The 21142-nt window shown below is 44.6% G+C and overlaps 1 protein-coding gene across 4 annotated transcripts in view; it reads left to right on the plus strand.

Moving 5' to 3' along the window:
- The first annotated feature begins 614 nt into the window (after positions 1 to 614).
- The window catches only part of LOC142592637 (uncharacterized), a 62232-nt gene continuing 41704 nt past the window's right edge, over positions 615 to 21142 (plus strand). For 2 of the 4 annotated variants that reach the window (XR_012830753.1, XM_075704192.1), the window contains exon 1: positions 1322 to 1929. Coding sequence is in view for 3 of the 4 variants with exons in the window: in XM_075704192.1 (XP_075560307.1) it covers positions 1501 to 1929 (429 nt within the window). In the remaining variant the exon portion in view is untranslated. Of the gene's footprint in view, positions 1056 to 1321; positions 1930 to 21142 lie in introns of those variants that run through there. The other 2 variants (XM_075704194.1, XM_075704193.1) reach the window with 2 other exon arrangements.

The raw sequence follows: 21142 nt of genomic DNA on the forward strand, positions 1-21142 counted from the left end.
TTAATACGCGTCCGGGTTCTAGCTTTGTTGTCCTGGAGGCGCCACCAATAATGCTAAATTACACGTTGTCACAATTAGTAAAACACACAATTGAATAAACATAATTACGTCCAGCCTCCAAATTGCGACTCTAAGTTCAGCAGTACCGCGCTCCGCGATTTGTGCAACACCAGTTAGAACTTTGCCTCTGCAGGTACGTCGGACCATAAAGTTTCTTACAACAATTATTGTAAGACACTCTATGCGTCTATGCACTGCAGGTGCGAGACAGTCTGTCCGACATAGCGGTCGCCAAATCGGGTGTCAGTGCCTGCTGCTTCACCTATTTTACTGTGCCTGCAGCCAGAGTCCAAGCCGTCCGAGCGTTAACAAACTCGACCCAATTCCACAATGGTGGCGCGCCTAGGGACAAATGCCTACAACACACGATAAGAAACCTCCTCCGTAGTGCCTAGGCAGAGTCAAGGAGCAAAAGCCCACAGATTTTGTAGCGTGAGCTACACTGGCCGAGGTTGAGCAGTTTCGCGTGACTCCTGGAGAGCCGTGCTGCGCATGCGCGAGGAGCAGTGACGTCACAGGACGCACAGCCGGTCTGCGCATTCCAGAAGAGTGACGTCATAACCGCGGCAGACGCACTGGCGCCGGCGCATGGCCAGCTGTGCGCCTCCGTTGCGCGGTAGCCAAGTCTGACGCTGCGCCGGTGCCGCTTCAGAGCTCCTCTCATTTTGTGCGCGTGCGCAGAGGTATCAGTGGGGGTATACACATGGTATACATGTAGCGGGACGTTTGGCATAGCCATGGAGAAGGAGAGCGAACTTGCTGCTCAGCGGCGCAGAAGAGCGGAGAAGCTTAACTCATCGGATCCCGAAGTAGTTGCCTGGCAATTAGCGGTTGAGCGTAGGAAGAACGAGCAGAAGAAGGCTAAACGTGCTGCGGAGACGCCGGAGCAAAGGGAGGAACGTCTAGCAAAGCGGCGTCGCCAGGAGGCTGAGCGACGTGCCCGACCATCTCAGCAGCAGCAACAAGACGCCGTCGATGACGTCAAGGCTCGCCGAGTAAGCATTATAATCAAACTAATCGTAGACAACCAGGAAAGCTAAGAATAATCAGCTGAACCTTAGCTCACGCTACGTATATCCTGGCATATAGCCGAGCCAATTGGCCGAGCTAAGCCACTGCTAATTTTTCTCTTTCGCGCCCGCTCTTACTCGCGCCTGCGCATAAATGGCTGGCGATCCCTCAAATGAACGTCTCGTGAGAAATAGCGCCCACGTCAGTCTTTTTAAAATCCAAATAAAGCCAAGCTAAATCAGCTTTTTTTTTTTTTTTTTGCTATAAGATGAATGCAGCGAGGACATGGCGAGGACGCAACCAAAAGATAACCAATGCCTTCGATATAACATGAGTAACATGGCGAGAACAGCAACCCGGTGAACGCAACACAGCCGCTCGTAACGACCGGGTGCGCGCAACGCCGGCCTCTATGTGCTCAGTCTCTCCATGGATAGCGCGTCAGTTGGGCTATCCGTGCGTGCGCTTCAGCGCAAGCGACAGGCTGAATCCACTCATCCAGGAGATATAGCTAGACGGCAGGCTGCGAAATCTCAAGCAAAGGCAAAGTTGCTTGCTGAAACACCGGAGCAGAGGGAGGCCAGATTAGCACGTTATAGGGTATATTACCAAGCGCGGAAACGTGCCAAGACCGAAGCTACTGCAACCGCCGCCGTCGGTCAGAAACACGAACAACAAAGAGACGAAGCCATTGATACAAGCAACGGCACCCACAACGAACGTTTGACGAACCACACTTTTCGGCTGGCGGCAGCCTCGACTGCGACGGCCAGCTCTCACCGCGACTTCACGGACAACCCGTTGGGCAGCGTGGGTAACATGTGCGAAAGAACGCGGCACGCCCATGACTTGACCGCGGTGAGTGAGCCGATGTATCCTACGCTAGAGATGGCATTCCCCGAGTGGGAGCCAGCCAGAGACGGTCCATTCAGCCAATGTGTCGCACGTGTAGGCAATTTCTTGTCAAGCAGAAAGCGCCTCTCGTCAGCGTAAGCAACGGCTACCCGCCAATGCTTGCCGTCTTTCTTGCGTTGAACGATGTGGCCGAACATCTGCTGTGGCCTCGGTCAAGACACACAGATACACCATGGCACACTTATCAGATTTGTAAGGAAGCCTAACTTTAATGAAAAAACTGGGCCTCTTCGATTTTCGGAGTTCTGGCAGCCAGACGGCAGCCAACTAGTTCCGGTTCTGCTAGGAAGTCATGTGGGGATGGGGTCCCAAGACAACCCGAAGCTGCCCGAAGTTTGCAAAATCGAACGCCGGGGCAGCTGGCTGCGGGATAAATGTAAACAGGCATGGCAGCACCAGGCGAGGCTGGCACGCGCTCGGCGTAGACGGTCCATTAATGCGTTGTCAGCTTGAAAATAGTTGCATTCAGCGATACGATCACTTTCGCGGGATTTCGCGCGACTCGGCACAGGACGCGCACTGGGCACCTCACTTTTTACAGCGCAACAGACAGCCTCCGACACGTCCAATGCGAAGACGCGAAATAGAGCGTAAGTGATTGTATCCCCGAAAATGATCGCTCGAGGATTTGTGCTCGCAGCGATCACGTCGCCGGGATGAGTTGGCGTTGTGTCATCACTTGACAAGACATGAAAAAGCGGGTGGCCACGGCGGCCGCATTTCGATGGGGGCGAAATGCGTAAACACTTAGACTTAGGTGCACGTTAAAGAACCCCAGGTGGTCGAAATTTCCGGAGTCCTCCACTACGGCGTGCCTCATAATCAGAAAGTGGTTTTGGCACGTAAAACCCCATAATTTTTTTTTTTTTAAAGCGGGATATCGGGCACGTCTCATACGCATAAAACTTTGTGCCGACCAGCCTGGGCTTTGATTTCAGAAAATTTGTTTCGGCTGATGGTGTACCTTATTTTGACCCTAAGGAGCTGGGGATGCAGGTGGCGCATGAAAATGCACACTGCCTGTGACGACTGAAAAGTTTCACACGAAAAACAATATTGGTTGCGATCATGAGAGCAATAAGCTAATGTATGTGTGCCTATTCTCCACCAGTGTATTCTTAACGTCAACTGCCTGCAGTTCGAACACATCACGGTTTCGAGCTGCCACCCAAGCATACGACGGAGAGGCTAAGCAAACACAGGCTAGCTGCAACGCGTTCGCTAACTGCAGAAAAAAGAGATATTGTCACATACATATGCAAGATATGTGAAAAGGAGCACCGCCAGAGAAAGAACCAAAAATGTACCGCAGTGGGTGTGAACGAGCATCTAAAACTTCTGTGTAACACAATGCTAGATAACATGCGTGCATGAGAGTGCAGCATGCTGTTTGCCGGGAGAAGCCTTCATGGGACACGCAAAAGCTTCAAATGGTTCACTGCCAGTCGTATCGCACCGCTTTGCAATGTGAAACAGTGTGTTAGAATCCAAGAAGATAGCGCTATTAGTAACGAAATCTGAATATGACCATAGCCAGTTGGCTGAGCGATGCCAGCGCAATGCCGGCGTAACAGAAATGAAAGCTACTTTTGATCTTCCTTCCACAGCCAGCCGTAAAAAGCAGTCACGCATTTGTCTTTTTCATAAAATGTACTACCACAACCTTGCTCTTCGATCATTGTTCATCCTACGAGAACCATTTCACTCACACCGGCTTGATCATCCCCATAAGGTTAAAATACCATATTTTTGAACTGCTGCAGGCTCGCAATCATTTGTCCCCTGAACCGCAAGGGACTGAAATCACTTACATGACTTGATAACAGGCATAGCTAATTCAACTGCCTTTAAAAATGCCCTATCAAACTTATTGTAGTACCATACATTACTTTCTCTTGTGTAGTTCACTCTACGGCAGTATGTAAATGTTCTGTATAATGCTTCGTTCCTTGCATTATTATTTATCGTGTTCACTTTTATTATGTATGCCCCTTCCCTCTGTAATGTATTTATACCCTGAGGGTATTGGAAATAAATAAGTCCTCAAGTGCCCGCTTTGCAGTCTGTCAAGTCCCCACAAAGATGGCGGTAAGCGATCATCGCCTCTTTTAGTCGTCTGCTTGCCGGAGAACTTCCAGAGAGCAGCCGCACTAAAATCGCCCTGGCTGGTTCTGGCAGCCTGCAGGTAGCCAGAACTGTCCAGCCCGAATAAAACGAATGGCTAACGGAAGTGCGTGGCGCGGTGGGCGGAGCAACCGGAGAAAAACGAAGGTGCTCTGGCTGGCTCTGGCAGCCAGAGCACCTCAGTACATCAGTTTATCAGTACATTTTTTAGCTGTGGACGTCTAGAGGTACATGTACTTCAGTAAGCCGTGCTAACATTGAAAATTGTTCAATGAGGCACGGACATCGGAAGAAATGTTTGTACTGTTGGATAGTAATGCACAGGTCGTTCTTCCATAAGTGAACCATCCTTTATTTAGCAAGTAGGTGTAGCAACGCAGTGTTGTAGCATAGCCTGACTGGTCAACAAGCACATTTTGCTTAGACCAGTTAATTGAATGCTACCTGTAGCAATTAATTATTTCTGAAATAAAAAGAATATCTGTTTTGTGTACCGATGATATGATACTGTGCACGTGTTGACTGAAACAAGGATGTCACCTCTGCATGAAACACATCATTCTTTACAAAATGTTGCTCTGCTAGGTATCCTGAGAACTGAAATAATTTTTAGCAAGGAGACATTTTGTCAATGATGCTGCAACTCAAGCAGAAATGACATCCTCGTTTCAGTTACAGATGGAAAATAAACGTGACACCAGCATAAAAAACTGTTTTACCATGAATTCCTAAAAATATAGATGGTTCACATCTGGAAAAAGTGTGTGCATCACTCTATCTGCCAATATAAATTTTGTTTTACTGATGTTTGTACATCATTTAAAAGTGAATTTTAACTTACTCCGGGGTGCCCCTTGTAAAATATTGCCCTAAGCTTGCATAGCATCATACAAAAATAACCAGTTCGTCACCATACCTCCCGTTAGTAAATTCCATAGAATAGGGCACCTTATAGAGACTGAAAAGTAAATCAGAATATGCTGTTATAAATTTTTTTTGACACTCTTCGTACAGATGAGCTCCTCATGAAGTGCAGTGCATAAAGCATGAATGCAGGCCTAAAATGGAGCAAGACATCTACTTCACTCCATGTGACATTCAAATTTTATTGCATAATAAATTAGAAAAGATAGAGAACATGTAATTAAGAAAAGTGACAAATAGCACCGAAGGCGAGAACACATACATTTTAAAGATAGCTGCTGCTTCCATAGCAGGACTGGCTGTGCAGGAAAATTTCCCTTACTAGGAGAGCAGTGGCTGCCCACGAAGGTTGGCTATGTGTGAAGGTAAGAAAAATCTGCACACAAGACAAGAAAGTAAGAGAGAAAATGAAAATGTCTAAATCGGAACTTCAGTTAGCAATATGTGCCAAGCAAGAGGGTAGGCTCACATTATGAATAAATTTAAGCACTACTTTATTTTAACCCCATTAAGGCCTAAGAAAAGCCTACCAGATAGATTTTTTTGATTTTCGGTGCACTAGTCTTTTACCTCTGTAATCACATTGTTGAAGTTTTATGAATTGTACTTCATTATTTTGACATTTTGCACTGTCCAGTTGTCACTTCTTACAATATAGAGTATGCAGGTACCATACAGAGGACTTGCGTTAAACTATAACAAAGCAATACTTCTTGGACTGCATTCTTGGTCAATCACTTTTGTTGATATCATTTCGTGTTGGACCCTAATTTGCTTAAGTCCATCACCAGTAAGGTGTCACACTAGATGATACGTCATACAAAAATTGAAACTATCTCATGACGTGATCAAAAGAGAATCTATAGCATGGTAATTCTGAGCACCTGCATTAACTATATAGCTACTGAGAAACCACTAAACACCAAAAACTGTATTCAAGTTGTGACCCATGCTGAAAAATTGCACACAGAGGCACACCTAGCAAAGTGTCAAATGTGGAAGCCTAATCAGAGGGCCAAAGCAAATAAGTTACTAAGTTCTGATAACACCTCTAATTCCTATTATTGAAATACATGACAAAAAACTGCACTTGCAAGCTTTATGAAGCAATTGCAGGACCCGTAAAAACGAATATAAAGAATACAAGACCAGACATCCTGGGACTGCTGCAGTCCTTTTTTGTGCTCTTTGTGTTTGTTCTTATTTGTGCTACTATGGTTTTATCAAGTAGCAGCCAACTAGTGCAAAAAGTTATCCTATGCACAGGGAAGTTAGCTACAACAGAATTTGCAAAGCACCCCTCCATATTGCTGGAATCTGCAGCATTATGCCTGTTCTACAGGCACATGTGACATAAGACAACCTGTATCTCAGACGTATGCACCTCCGCACATCATTGTATAATATCGTCACAAGGTCTGTTCCATTTGCCTGCACCACCTGAACCAGTTCACGAGGTACTGCACTTTACTATTTGTTTCAGTGGTGCAGCAGTGGTGCTCTCTGAACCACTGCATTTGTTTCAAAAGGTGCATGGCAGGTGCACGATTTTTCTGCACCCCCTCTAGTGTTGGTGCTAACTCGGTGTACACGTACAGGTGCGAAGCAGCACCGCAGCAAGTGACATAGCATATGATTGAGCAAAAGCGCCACTGAAACCCTACTTACTTACACAAGCACGGGGTCTATTTATGCTTCAGGAGCTGATCATACCTCTGGTTCAGGACACCTCAAACTTATGCACCCGGTGCACATTAGTTGGACAAAACCTAACGCCTGCATCGCGGCCTCTGTTTTGAGTGTCATGTTGTGCCTGCACCACAGAAATCGAGCTGCACAATTTCTTAACTTATCGTACACTGCTGTGAAATGGTTCACAAGGATGCATGCGAATTGAATTAGGCCACAGTAAGGGTAAAAAGCGATCTGCACAACCTACCTGAGGTGATTTATTTGGCATGTGCCAACTTAATGGTAATAGCGGTAGAGCCATAAGTTCATTATTGTATGGAGGCCTTGGCCCATGTTTTAAACTAGACCACACAGTGAATTTTAGAATAAAGAACTTATTATGTGCTGACTGGAATACATTTGTGCTTCATTGAAACCAGATAAAACATGCACTGTTATAGCGACTTTTTGTGCATGTATGGGATACTGCAAGTCGTGACAAAACAGAGTTAATTTTTGAGTTCTTACAAAATATTGACTAGTGACAGTCTTTAAGTTGTTAGGGCTTTGGGAAACTAACTAGTAGTAGTTGAATTAAACCATCTCTCCACTGTGGTGCTGAAATATAGAATAATGGTGGCAGCTTATTAGGAATCAGTGCAAAAAAGTGCCTGTTTGTAGAATACCAACTAGCTCTTTCATTTTAAAGTGATCCCCAATTTTCACCCATATATAAAGCACTGTGAAGACCAGAGAGTGTACAGTACTTTGACTTATGCTGATCATGATGAGGCCTCGTCATCCTGGTAGCACCAGCAGAAAAGATTGGTAGCATGAGTTGTCTGTACAGTGAAAAGAATAAAACGAGAGAGCATTGAGTCGGTTGAAAGACAGATTTGCATACACAAATGAGGGGAAACACATCCATTAATAAACAGATTACAGATGACGCACTTACTACAAGTGCAGCTTATTTAGACCAAAGCGCTAGCGCAATTTTTAAGTAAATGACCGATGCATTTGATGTGGTATGACACAACTCAGCATTCCAGTATTTCTTTTTTTTTTTTTTTTTTTTTGCTATGAAGCGCGAACGCTGCAATATGCCTGCATGCAAAGCTGTAACCCATGCAAAAAAAAAAAAAAAGACACAACACAGGGAAAGTTTAGTCTGGTTCATGATTATGGTTGAATTCACTCCCTCTGGTGGTTTCATGTTAATTAAACATAAACAAATGGAATCTTCGGGCAAAAGATAAGAATGACTAAAACTGGTAGGGTACAGAAGCCAGGTGATCAATAATTGTCATGGTTAACATTTTAGTTATGAGACAGCTAAAGAATTCAGCCATTACTGATGAAAAATCAAGTACAAGGAACTTCATTTATCGAAAAAAAGTGTTGTCCGTACATACGACATACAGGGAGGCATCAAGGCCAATGAAGGCGGTGAACGCAGATCCTGCCTTTGGGATAGTGAGCTGTTGGTGAAAACACACAACAGAGCTTATTACATGAAGCACTGATGCAAAACACATGGCAAACAACATGCGCAAAGCTAAATGGCGCCAGTTAATATCTGTCAACTGTACAAAACAGCTGAGAGCGGAACACAACTATAGTCGGATACAACTTATGTCTGCAGTGAAGCCCCACCCATGCCCTCATAACCGCCAGCCACTGTTCCTCCATGAGGCCGCAAATAGTTTGTATGTCAAACTTTCCCTGTTACCTAAATAAGGCAGTAACCGCAAAAATAAGCTCGTAATTTTAGATGTTTTCACTCGTCTATTATAGTGGAATGGTGAAAGCCTAATTCTTTACTGAAATGAAATAAAATGCTTGCTTCGCTGCAAGTATTTATTGTCAAGTTTCACTTCAGAGAGAGAGAATAATGTACTTACAGAAAGGCAGAGAGGTCGGCCTGAGCTATAACTTGCTCTGGCCTGCTACTCTACACTGGGGAAAAGGGACGGGGAGGGAAAGGGCTGGTGAATGATGATGGTATAAGGAAGGGATGCGTATATACAAATTCACAGAGTTGTGGCATCTCTAAAGCCGTGCGTCCAGCCCAGTGGCTTGGAGAAAAGCTATAGCGGCTCTTGTTACCAGGGCTGTGCTGTTTGCATTAGGCCAAGGACCTAAAAGAAACTTGTCTGATAGCAGTCTCTCATGGATCTTTGCAATGGAAGAGATTAGTTGCTGTTGTTCTTGCGCGCATGCGGGACACACACAAAATATATGTTCAAGTGTTTCTGGCACCTCACAGCATTCACAGTTGGGCTAGTATCACTGACACCTATCATATGTCTATAACGGTTGGTGAATGCGACACCAAGGTGAATCCGGTGCACCATGTTCGTGTGGCTTCTTTTGAGCTTGTGAGGCATACGAAATTTCATGTCTTGGTCTCATTTGTGTAATCGCTTGTGTCGTCGATCTGGTTGGGTCCAGTGTTCTAACGTAGAGTTGCAGTTTACGCGACGGAGTAGGGCGTTTGTGTCTGTGCGTGAGAACAAAATGCGTACTTCGCAAGCATTATCTAAAGCACTTTTCGCTTCAGCGTCTGCCTGTTCGTTCCCGCTCAGGCCACAGTGTGAAGGTATCTACTGAAAGGTGACATTGTGGCCATTTCTAGTTGTGTGGTCGAGACGCTCTGTAATTTCTGTAGCCATGGAATAATATGCGCCCTGTCTGAGGACACAGTCAGTCATTTGAAGAGCTGGCTTGCAATCGTAAAATATTGTCCATGCGTGAGGAGGCTCCTCGGAGAGAAATCGAAGTGCCTCCCAGATAGTAACAAGTTCTCCTGCAGTTGATGTTGAGCTATGGTCTAGTTTAAACCGCCAAGCGATGATCATCTCCTACACGAAATGAAAAGAATATGTTGAAAAAGTTTCACTTCAGTTGGCAGTGAAGTTCCATGTGCAAAACAGGCTCAGCAATGAAATGAACAGTGCCGTGAACTTTTGAAGAGTGAAATTCTCAGACTCCATACATTTTGTCCATGTCTGTTGCACACCTCATTGCTACTGCCAATGAAAAGACTCTTCAAGAACAGCAGACACTCCAGAGGTATCAAGTACGACATCATTTTTTGAAAAGGTTGCATGATGACGCCTTTGTTTGCTTCTGTGATTGGCTGGTGGAGTAACACAACCCCCAGACGGTCCATGTGCCTTGGTTGCCAGCTGCTGTTTTAGGTTGTATCCTACTATAGTATCACATACTTAACCATGCCCCCGACTGGACTGCTGCATGCGGCAGTGGCCCCCCCCCCCCCCCCCAAGTTCGTGCCCCCAGTGTTGCCAGCTTTAAATGAAGTGTTTTGAAATGAAATGAAATTTAGAGTGTGTCTGCTTGACTAACGTTGTAGCTAATTGCAGCACACTGGCACTGTGTGCCACTGGTGTTTCGCTTGTTACCTCGAAACATGACTAGTACTCACGAGGGGGATCGGTCAGACTGGAATAATTGGAGAACACCCCCAACAAAATACCCAAGAGAGGTAAAGGCAAATATTCAAAAGAAAGCATTGCTTGCTTGCTTGCTTGTTCCTTATCTCATGGTGCTCATCCACTGCTGTCAGGCTGTGCTGGGCGAGCATGGGATAACGGTTTTGAGGTTTCGTGTGTGTGCCCTGGGCTGGAAAAAGCTTACAATTGATTGTTGATACAGTTAAGTTATGGTGTTGCCAGCTTATTACGTTGCTTTTCATGAGGTCGTTTTGCCTGTGGCAACTTTTGTTCATTAACACCAATGGTCACCCTACCTTTAGCATGCCTTTTGGAGTTCCATGCACTTTAAGGTTAAAAGTTATAAGTTCTTTAGTTAGATGTTCTGAATGTGTTTACCTAAATGTATTCTGGTGACACGAGTAGTGGGTTGTTACCACAGATAAACACATACTAATATATTTTGGGCCCCTAGGTTGTGTTTAGAAGAACATCTATTTGCAGTCTTCCCATGTACCAAGACTTTTATAGCAATTTGTTGTCTTTTCCAGACATTTTTAATATGTTCTGTTTTTCGGGAGTGGAGTTTTCCCAAGGGGGTAATCTGTGCATGTGGGGAGACAACATGCGTGCCATGCCTTTTGGTGGCTTTCTCCACACAGTTCTGAAAGCTGGGCATCTGCGGCTTAGGTGGGGAGGCATATGGTTGAATTACGAAGGAACAGCGCCAACGAAGACGATCACAAGTGGGGAGAACGACACAGGACAAGCGCCAACTTCATCTATCTTTATTCACCGAAAATTCAGCAAATATAAGAAAAATCACAGACATGCGCACAATGACCATAATGCATCATCTGCCAAACCGTTCAAGATAGGACATTTCGCTTTTGAAGAGGGTCACGGAAGTGTCACTAACACAGTTTTTTCCTCTTTTCTTTATATGGAAGGCTTCCAAAACCTCACGTGCCTTTGTTTCCCTGCTTCTGCCAAGAATCTTTATCTCTCTGAACCGCGGTTCACACTTCTTGCAGTACTGGCATTGTTTTCGTGGCGAATGTTCTGCAGCTCGGTCACATGCAGTGCAAGTTGCGCAATGTTGCGAAAGATGCGCACCTCCTTCTTTCAGTGACCGCACATGTTCAGCTGCACGATCATTCACGCATCTGCCCGTTTGGCCCACATATGTTTTCCCGCAGGTCAAAGGTATTTTATATACCACACCGGTGCAGCACTTTACGAACTGCTTTCCATGTTTTTTTGGTGCAGTTGCTCCTGGAACCCTGGTTCGCGACGCGGGCGCAGAGCTGAGCTTGTTTTCGATGAGCCGAAAACATGACTGGGACGCAGTGTCTGTTTGCCACCTTTTTCATATTGCGGGCTATCCTATGTACATACGGAACCACTTCCGGCTTCGCAGCTAGTTTTTCTTGCGCGCACGGTTTCTTAACCATGGCACCTTTGATTTTTTGCAAGATCGCTTCAGCCACTGCTGTGATAACCGTGCTTGGGAACCCTGCCGAAACCAACCTATCAACTTGCTTGTCAAAACTCGCACGCATTGCATGGTCACACTATTTCACAAGAGCAGACTCAAGACAAAGTTTTGCAATGGAACGTTTTACGGTTTTTGAATGCGCCGACGCATAAGGAAGAAGCTCCTTTTGTGCTCAAGGTGCGTACTGCCAACATACATGATCTTCACCCAAGGTAATGTTAATGTCTAAAAACTGTAATCTCCCCTGCAAGGGTAGCTCATGTGTGAAAACCAAGCCCCGTCCCTCCTCTTTAAAGCTGTCTAGGACAGTGCTTACACCATCTGTGTAAGTCAACACGTTCAGTTTGTTAAAAACTATTAAAAAAATCGTCAACATACCTGAACACTTTTAGTACACCCTTCCCTGTTAAAATTGGCTCCAAGGCGCTGTCAATACAGGTTAAGAAAATGTTAGTAAGCACCGGGGCTACGCAGGATCCAATGTAGGCATATGGTGTTCAGTTTGACTCGATGCAGTGGTCAGCGTATCACCAATGCCTCAATGGTGTGCTGCTGTATGTTGCACAAATGCAAGCAAAAGAAGTAAATGGGCACAAGCCATCTGCTGCGTGAGCATGGACGGTTCACCGTGGAAGCCGAAAGCCAAGTCCTGCGTGTGTAGTGGCCACCTTTGTCATTATACGCCTCAGTGATGTTTTGGCCAGATTCGGTGAAGAAGCACTTGACCTCTAGTAAGCCAACTTCATCACAGTCTCTGGCAGGCTGATCCAGTGAACCAGCAATGAAGGGATAATCTTCGAGAGTGTGAAGGCCTGTCTCGTGTACTTCAACGTCCTTGACAAAGTACTGAAGGAATTCAACATACTTTTCAACAGCTACACCCTCACTTTGAAGGCCATATAATCTTGGGTATTCTGCTTAAAATGGAAGCTGTTTGCAGGGATAAAAAATATTTCTGATGAGCCCCTCAGGTTTCACACAGTGAAGTACTCTTCAAGAAGTTGAAGCTGTGAGATGACCGATTCTCTGTGGTCCACAACTGGTCATTGCATTGACCTGCGGTCCTCTGACGCAGCTTGACTTTGGGTGGCTGTGAGTGGAAGTTGCTGATACTGCTGATGTTTCAGATAGGCACTGGCTTTGAGTTGCAGTATCAATTCCAAGATAGAGAATCTGCAGCCATGTTATAAACGGCGAAAGTGATACGGGCAAGACATAGCCGCTGCTTTCTGTGAATGAACACATGGCACGAGATGTCGCTGAGTGTTCTTCGAGAAGTGCAAAAGAAGAATCGCGCTGCTGTACATGCCTCATACACAACTTGTTTTGATGAGGGAAATACATTATGTAACTATATCGATTGAATACTAAAAGCATTACAATTGACAGTCATCGCGAGGCGATTTCCCTCAAAGTTATTATTTATTTATTTATTTCACATGGTTTCAAGGCCCGAGGGTATTACATAAATGAGTGTGGGTAAAAAACAAAATGCAGTAAGAATATTGACAAAAGGCATTCTGTGCAGCAGCCTTTAAGTTATTTGTGTCAGTGATGAGTGCGACTGATGCGGAAAAGTGATTCTATTCCACACTTTTCTTAGGGGTGAAGGAGTCACTGTAAAGGCTTGTATGGCATGTTAGCACCCTGACTTTCAGGCTGTGGTCAGCGTAGGACGAAATGTGAGACAAAGAAGCGAACAGAGTTTCTTTGAAAGAAAGTTTAAATGAAAAACTTCATAAAAGAAGGTATAGATGGAGAGGTACTGAAAGGTATACCAGAGGTACCATAGTCCACAGCAGATGGCGCCACTGCAATTTTATCTTTTGTAATTTTTTTTCCCTTACAAAAGCTCTGTTTTTGGTATGAAGGACTTTCATTATTATAGAAACCTAACCTTCAATCTAGCTCAGCTTAATATTTTCCTTTAGTGTCCCTTTAAATTTGCATTCTGGAGAGTCCAGGTGCACGTCTTTGCTTATTCCTTAAACCTCTGTGCTTAATTTTTGGTGCACCTATGTTTGTTATGTTATGGACTGTTACCGACTTTCCCAAATCACCACTTGTTTATGTGCTTTTATTGTTAAGCAATCAGTGCACCTACCTTGTGATGGCGCTATCCATCCGCAAGGGATATTGTTGCATGATGGTGTTTTAGCACCGCAAAGAGTGAAAAGGAAGGCAGTGGTATGCTGGCTGTCTGGCTCAACCTACAATAGACACACACTATTTCCTTTTTGTAGCGGTGTTTCAAGTGCAGCCTATTCCCAAGTGCTCCACACTTGACTGAAGCCAGACCTCTTATGTACTATGCATTGCATAAATGTTGTGTTATGCATGCCTCCTACTTCGCTGTGTACTACTTTAAAGTAACACTGCTTACTATGTGTAATGGAGAGCAACTGTATCAATACTGCAAACTCTGTTTTGCATAGACTCTGCCACACTTCACCACTGAAATGCCAAGCGTCGCGCACTATGCACACACATGTCGTGTGTGCCCGGGTTTGCTTTATGCTACTCTTATAATCAACTGTCTTGCCATGAACATTGCAAAAGCATAAGGCAGCTCCACCTGTGCAGCTCTTCCTTTGCCATCATGTACATTTGGTAAAACGCCACCGAGAATTATGTTTATTGTGCACTTATATTTATAGGTTTAGGCTTGAACCTACATCTAACATGGAAAAAATAAGACAAGTACGAAATGTTAGGTCAGCAATTTTTTAACCCCTTAACCATTTTATTATTTTGACAATTTATAGGCATGAACTGCTTATTTGTTAAAAATTTGATATTGACAATGTTTCTTCTAAAAAGCAAGTTTTTGATGTTGCAAAAAAAGAATTTTAAGCTGATACTAAGTAAAATAAACAAAATAAAGTTTATTAGTGCTCATGCTAAATGAGGCCAGCTCTCTGCTGGTAATCAACAATAAAAGAACAGAGCAAGAGTGCAGTTCAGAAAGCTTTATCATTCTGACAGTGCTTTACCAGGCATGCCCAAAAATGGAAACCGAGGAGGCTTCATGGGAATGTAATTCACGTCGATGCACCACCAATGACGCACACTGGCAATAGTGTCTTCTGAGCAGTATTCTTCATCTGATGAATTGTTATTTCGAAGTTATCGGCTATTGCTTTCGCTTCCAGGAATAAAGTAAACTTCGGTGCCTGAATCACTATTGTCTGAAGAGCTGGACGACGGTGAAAAGCTTCTTTTCGGCAACAATGGACCAGCAATACATGCGTCGCATCCACCAGATGCAATTTTTTCAAACTCCAGTTGGCTCCCTAAGAAGTTTGAAACAGTGGTCGAAAAAGAAATTACCTGCCAAGTGTTGCCATCTGCAAAGTGACACACTAACTAACCCGCAAACGAGTGTGTCTCATTCAAGACACTCAAAAAGAGATATCTCGAGTGGACGAGTGTAGGTCGCCCACTCGAGACAGTTTTGGAACAATTTGGCAAATATGAGCTGCGCTCGTCCAGAATGGCCCTTTGCAGTTATGTGTTAGGCCCCTCCTAACATATGAAAATATGTTCCGGTAAGATGTCAAGAAGCACTGGAGACGCATGCGTGCTTTCATTTGCTGGTTACTTGTATTGGTAGCACCAGTGTTTGGGAACTCTTTCAACTAGTAAGTGCACTTTTCAACATCTCAAGGCGACGACGGCGCTTCTTTTCCTCCTCGGTGCTTGAAGGGATGTTCGTGCAATGTAAGGCATGAAGTGCTGACAGGATGGTAATGTTTTCTGTGCTTGCATTTTATGGATGAAATTAAAGGGACCCTGAAACGATTTTGACTATATTCTACAAACGTACTGAGTCATTAGAGTAGGTCCTTCTTATCATTAATTGACACATCTAAGTGCTCCAGGTAAAGCGTGTAATTTATTATAAGGTTTTAAAAATGCACATCGCTGCCGATCGCAGCACACTGCTCGGCGGAATTTTAAGCCGCCCCTACCCATACGACGGAAATCGCTCATATGACGTCAGTGGGGCGAGCTATCCGATTGGCTGACCAGGGTGCGTGATCAATAATTTTTTCAACTTTATGGTAAACAAATGATGTTCGTAATAGCTGGAATGTTATTTAATTTGTTTTTATAAAGGAAAAGTAACATAAAGAGAATGCACAAGAACAATATTTCAGTACACTTAAACACTTCCGGCACGCAGCGAGTGTCGTCTGCTTGTGTTACAACGTGCTCCGCCTTTGACGAGAGCTCCACCGTCAGTGTCGGTCTGTCTTTCCGCGAGCGCTATGATTTGACTTTGTTGCATTGCGGGCTGCAAACGTAGCGACTGGCAATATGTCAAGCTGCGACATCGTGTCCCTCTGCAAGCCAGTAGACGAGCGGACTGACTGCAGCACATCAGGCTGCCGCTATCCGATCGGTGCCAGGATTTGCGCAATTGCGGCCGTCGCTCTATACCAGAAGATTACTAATGCAATAGCATTTTGCGAGTTCGGTATTCGGGTAAACGCAAGCGCAAGGGGTCAGGACCTGGTCATTTGACCGTGCCGTTTCACGGGATGAGCAGAAGCGCGAACGTGAGTGGTCTGCACGGTGCAGCCACCTAGTGGCACAGTGCTCAACCAAACACAGTAGCACTAACGAAGTGTATTCTTCTTTGCTGCTGGCGTAACTATTTCGCAGGATCTCAATCGATAACACATTGTCTTTGTAAATGTTTAAAATGTTTTACACTCGTTTAGACAATATTAGCTATTTCTTTGGCTGGTTAAGCTCTGCGCCAACGGGTGGCTGGACCGTGGAGACTGATCAGGCAGCTCACGTACGTCTACGCTAAAGTTCCTTCATCAGCTTGAGTTTATGCCTCCACCGTTCCATCGAAAACTTCAGTTATATGTGATTACCGGAATACCAGATACGTTCGGCGCTACGACAGAATGCTCGCAACGCAAGCTGCTTCGATAGCTCTCGCTTGGGGTCGACGGCCAAGCGGCTAGCGGAGAGGTTTCGCGCTGGCGGGCTCCAAAACAACCGGAAGTGGACGATGTGACATCGCGTCGTGATGCGGAACCAGTGAAGGCGGAGCTTAGTTGCGATTGCTCGGCGAACGAGTTGAAGAGGAAAAGCATGGCTAGGGAGGAGGGTAACTTGTAAGCGCTTGTAGCTCCATTAATACATAACGCTTCACTTAAATTGTGGTGCGAATGTTCTACTTAAACTGTGCCCTACGCGTCTACAAAATTTGTCCGAACCGTTTCAGGGGCCCTTTAATGTGAGTTCAGTTAATAAAAAGATGATTTTAATGGCGTAGATGAATATAACTTCCCTTCAGATGTTTAGCAAATGTCCTCGGATGAGAGCACTTTATAAGAAAGCGGCATTAAGGAGCCTGAGACTTGGTGCAAATCCTAGCCTTCACCCAGGAGACTGCTTTGAGTGCTATGATGCAGTGCGCAGCTACTGTTGAGAGCCTGTGCAATAAATTTTATGAAATAAATGATTTAACGTGTGCTTATTCAGATGAGCGTGCTTTGGTGTTTAAGTGTGCAAAACAACTCCTCACTAGAGTCACAAATTGGGTAAATGTGCATGGCTGCAAAGGGTTAAAGGTTGCATGAGTTTCTTGACACTTCGGGAGTTAAGGTGTCTTCAAGTATGTGCTGATGACTGCTCATACAGTCTGCATACGTGAAGGGAGTTTCAGATTGCTGTTTCCAGTAATTGAGTTAGATTAAAATAGTAATGTGGAATCTACTGGAAAATGATTTATTAATATGCCATAAGCAGAGCTTCTCACAAAAATCTAATGGCGTACTCTACTGGTGACTCCAACTAAATTTTCGCCCCCTAGCGGCTGTGCCAAGAAACAGCTCATCCAGGTTCAAGCTTGAAGTGAAAGAGGCCTCCTATCACGGCATGCGCTGAATGCCTTGTAGTTCTCAAATCATTGTGATGTCACTGCGCAGAACCCCAAAAATGAAAAAAAAAATATCCGAATGTCAAAGGACTTGTTGTGTAGCATTATTCATGTTATCATGATGGAAAGACAGAAGTAGAAGTTTATTTCCTGTACAATACAGAACAGCAATGTACGATTTCATGTTCTTGTGAAAGAAGCAGACGACATGCATTGGAGAGCGACTTGGATAAGAAACTTCACATTGGGAAAGGGTGACAACTGATACTGTACCATTTTTTTTTGAAACACTAAACTCAGGTTGACTTCTTTATTCCAGTCGAGTAGGCCATTGCTTTTTTTTGTTTACTTTAAGTATCTTGCTGGCGTTTCAAATCATAAAGTGTGTTTTGTTTAGGCAGGCGATTTGATAAATGATAGTGATTTACGTGTAAGCTTCACTTGGCTGTGCTTGTTTATAGCTTGCTGCCCCAACATTAGTGTCATTACTAATGCACTTATGTCTGCAGGCACAGTAGCAGGAATACTAACTACCTTGGAAGGTCAAAAGTTGATCATGACACATGTTTCCATAGCCGACATCGTTTCCATAGCATGCTTTAGTTTCACGGTGCAAGCAGAAGATGCTGTTTTCTCATTTAATATGTTGAGTTGTCAGTTTATTTGCTCATAAGAAATTTATAAGCAACACCAAACAGTGCTTGTTCCAGCTTTGGAGCGTTCTATGGGTGCACAGCGCTGCTATTTTGCTTTTTGACACTGAACACACCTAATTTCATTACAACTTGTTCAGTTCATTTCCAGGTCATGCATTTACACTAATCCAAGTAACTTTGCCCAAATAAAAACCTTGACTTAAATTTGGGAATCTGTTGTAAGGAACTCAACTTGGTCTGATTGGTGGTTATTCACTTCTTGCATTTCACTTGGGTTTGAGAATCTCTATAGGTGGCAGTTGTCTGTTGTCTTTGAAAGCCCAAGTGTAGCTTTTGCAAAAGGTGGCACTGAGCACCGTTGGTGGCTCCGAAAGAACGGCATGCACTAGTTCCAAAACACGCCCAACTTACCCTCGGCTGCAGCGAGGGTGTTTATATATCCACAGTGGGGCACTCCCTGGGGCCGTCCAACAGAACAAAGTACTAAAATAAAATATACATTTCTCCTCCCATTAACATAAACGGTATTAAGCTACACGTAATCATCCAGGTGCCTCGTTCGGCACTCTCATTGAGGCCGTGTCGATTGCTGTGGTGGTTGAGGTCGTGATGTGAGGGACGACATCTGTTGGAGTGACTTGAGTGACTCCACTTGTTGCCAAGGCTGCGCATCTTGAGTGGATTGAGATTCTGGCAGACTTGAATACCATGGTATAGGTGATGCAGTGTGTTTGGGGTAGCGGAATAGAGCAGGAATAATCATACCGTTGTAGTGACTGTTTTGTGGGACCCCGCACTGTGCTCTTAGAAAGCTTTGCGTTCCACAGAAAAACTTTCGCTGCCACCGACAAGCAAATATGGTTGAAACTCTTAAAGCCACCGATTCCACGGTACTGCTGGTGTTCCTGGATGGTTCCAAAACAAGGGGGCCTTCCTATAAAGCTGGTAATGTTGGGGCTGTATGGTTGTGCATTTACACCACCAGGCATTTTACCGAGCTTCCCTATAATGTGTGACATAAGTGGCTATGGAGGATGAGGGGCTCATTCAGCAGGTGGTGTTTGTTGCCATGAAAATGAGCCAAATGGGTATTGCCGCAGCTGGTGTTGGCGATGAGCTGCTTCATGGCTGCTGGCGGCAATTAACGAGTGGCAAAAAGTGAAAGGCAATCAGGACACATGTCGGCTGCGTTATTGTAGCGTTCGCGGAGAGAGGCACCGAGCACCGTTGGTGGCTCCGAAAGAATGACACACACTAGTTCCAAACCACGCCCAACTTACCCCTCGGCTGCAGTGAGGGTGTTTATATATCTACAAGGGTGTGCTCCCTGGTGCCATCCAAAAGAACAAAGTACTAAAATATAATATGCAATACCAAATCCTACCTTAAACACTGTACTACAAGCACTGACAAGCACCAGTCATCGAACGCAGGTGGCCTTGTCACACGTATCAGCTATCAAAAGAAAGGTGTGGCCATCCAAAAGAACAAAGTACTAAAATATAATATGCAATACCAAATCCTACCTTAAACACTGTGTACTACAAGCACTGACAAGCACCAGTCATCGGATGCAGATGGCCTTGTCACACGTATCAGCTATCAAAAGAAAGGTGTGGAACCAACTCGCAAACATAACTCTAATTTGTTTATATCTCGAGACATACTGACCAGGTAACATTGCAGTTTTTAGCCTCAGTGCAAGATATCTGTATTTAGCTTCTGAAAGCTAGACAGACATTACTGCCTATGTATTGTGAGATGCTATAGACAGTTCTTTCATGGGCGCCACCATAGCGCTAAACAGCGGCGGCATCTATGGGCAGTCAGCATGCTGGCATTGGCGAGCGCTTCTTTTTCCATGGCAGATATACACTTGGCGGTAGTTTCTGGTGTTGTTTTCGCACTCGTGCGGTCTATTTAGTATGACGTGGCATCTTCTATGTGGAAAATGGTTCTCTGAGACGTGCTGTGGTGCTTTAAGTCGGCACGGCCGGACTTTCTGCTGGCGCTGAGACAGACGGAGCGCGCAGCGCGATGTGTGAGCGCATGTTTGAGCCCACAATCAGCCTCGGAGAGCAATTGTGTATTTCCGGAAGTTCCATTCACTAATGTGACCTTATTTCAGTATTATCCTCTAGTTCTAAGTTGCGGTTTAGGAGCAATGAAACATACTCGATGATCATAACAGCATGGGTACCGTTCTGCTACTATAGGAGCTGTGCTGTTATGCTTTGACAATCGTCCAAATTGTTAGCTGCAGATTACATTGTGTGTCTACTTGGTTAGATAGATGAGGTTTCCACCCATGAATAAAATGGTTTTGGTTAGTAATAGCAGCATACCTTACAGTGTGAACTATACTTGCCCAGCAAAGCGACCGTTTATGAACTGCGCGGGCATCCTAAGCAGTGGTAGGTGCTGGACAACAGATATCTTTGTTCTATATAGCATATGGTCCAAGCATGTGGAATTAACATTTATAGACACATAAACATTGTGCGGCGTGATGTGTGTGGTCTTACTGCGGCATTAGTCCGTTTTCTCTTTCTTTTTTCGAGAAAGAGGATGATAACCAAATTTTTTTTCAGTTGTTCCGTTCTCTACGACACACTTACATGTATTACAAAAATCTTGTCCTCAAAAATAGCCATCACATTCTTTTTATGCGATCCTTCTCAGATATTATGGCTTTACAGTGCAAAAAAGGCAATGCCGAAGCATACAGCTTATGTATCATGCTTGTTCACCAACCGCAATGATCGCTGTTTTGAGCACCGCCATCAGCCTCATGCAGGAGGCTAGCGTAGACATACAGTGATTTCAAGCCTACTAGATTTGAAATGTGTGAGAATGATGCTGGTGTATGACAAATATTTGATAGTGCCTGCCGCTTAGATGTTTTGTGGTTGCCTTAGGTTGGCTG

This window comes from Dermacentor variabilis, chromosome 9, assembly GCF_050947875.1.
Source record: "Dermacentor variabilis isolate Ectoservices chromosome 9, ASM5094787v1, whole genome shotgun sequence".
NCBI lineage: Eukaryota > Metazoa > Arthropoda > Arachnida > Ixodida > Ixodidae > Dermacentor > Dermacentor variabilis.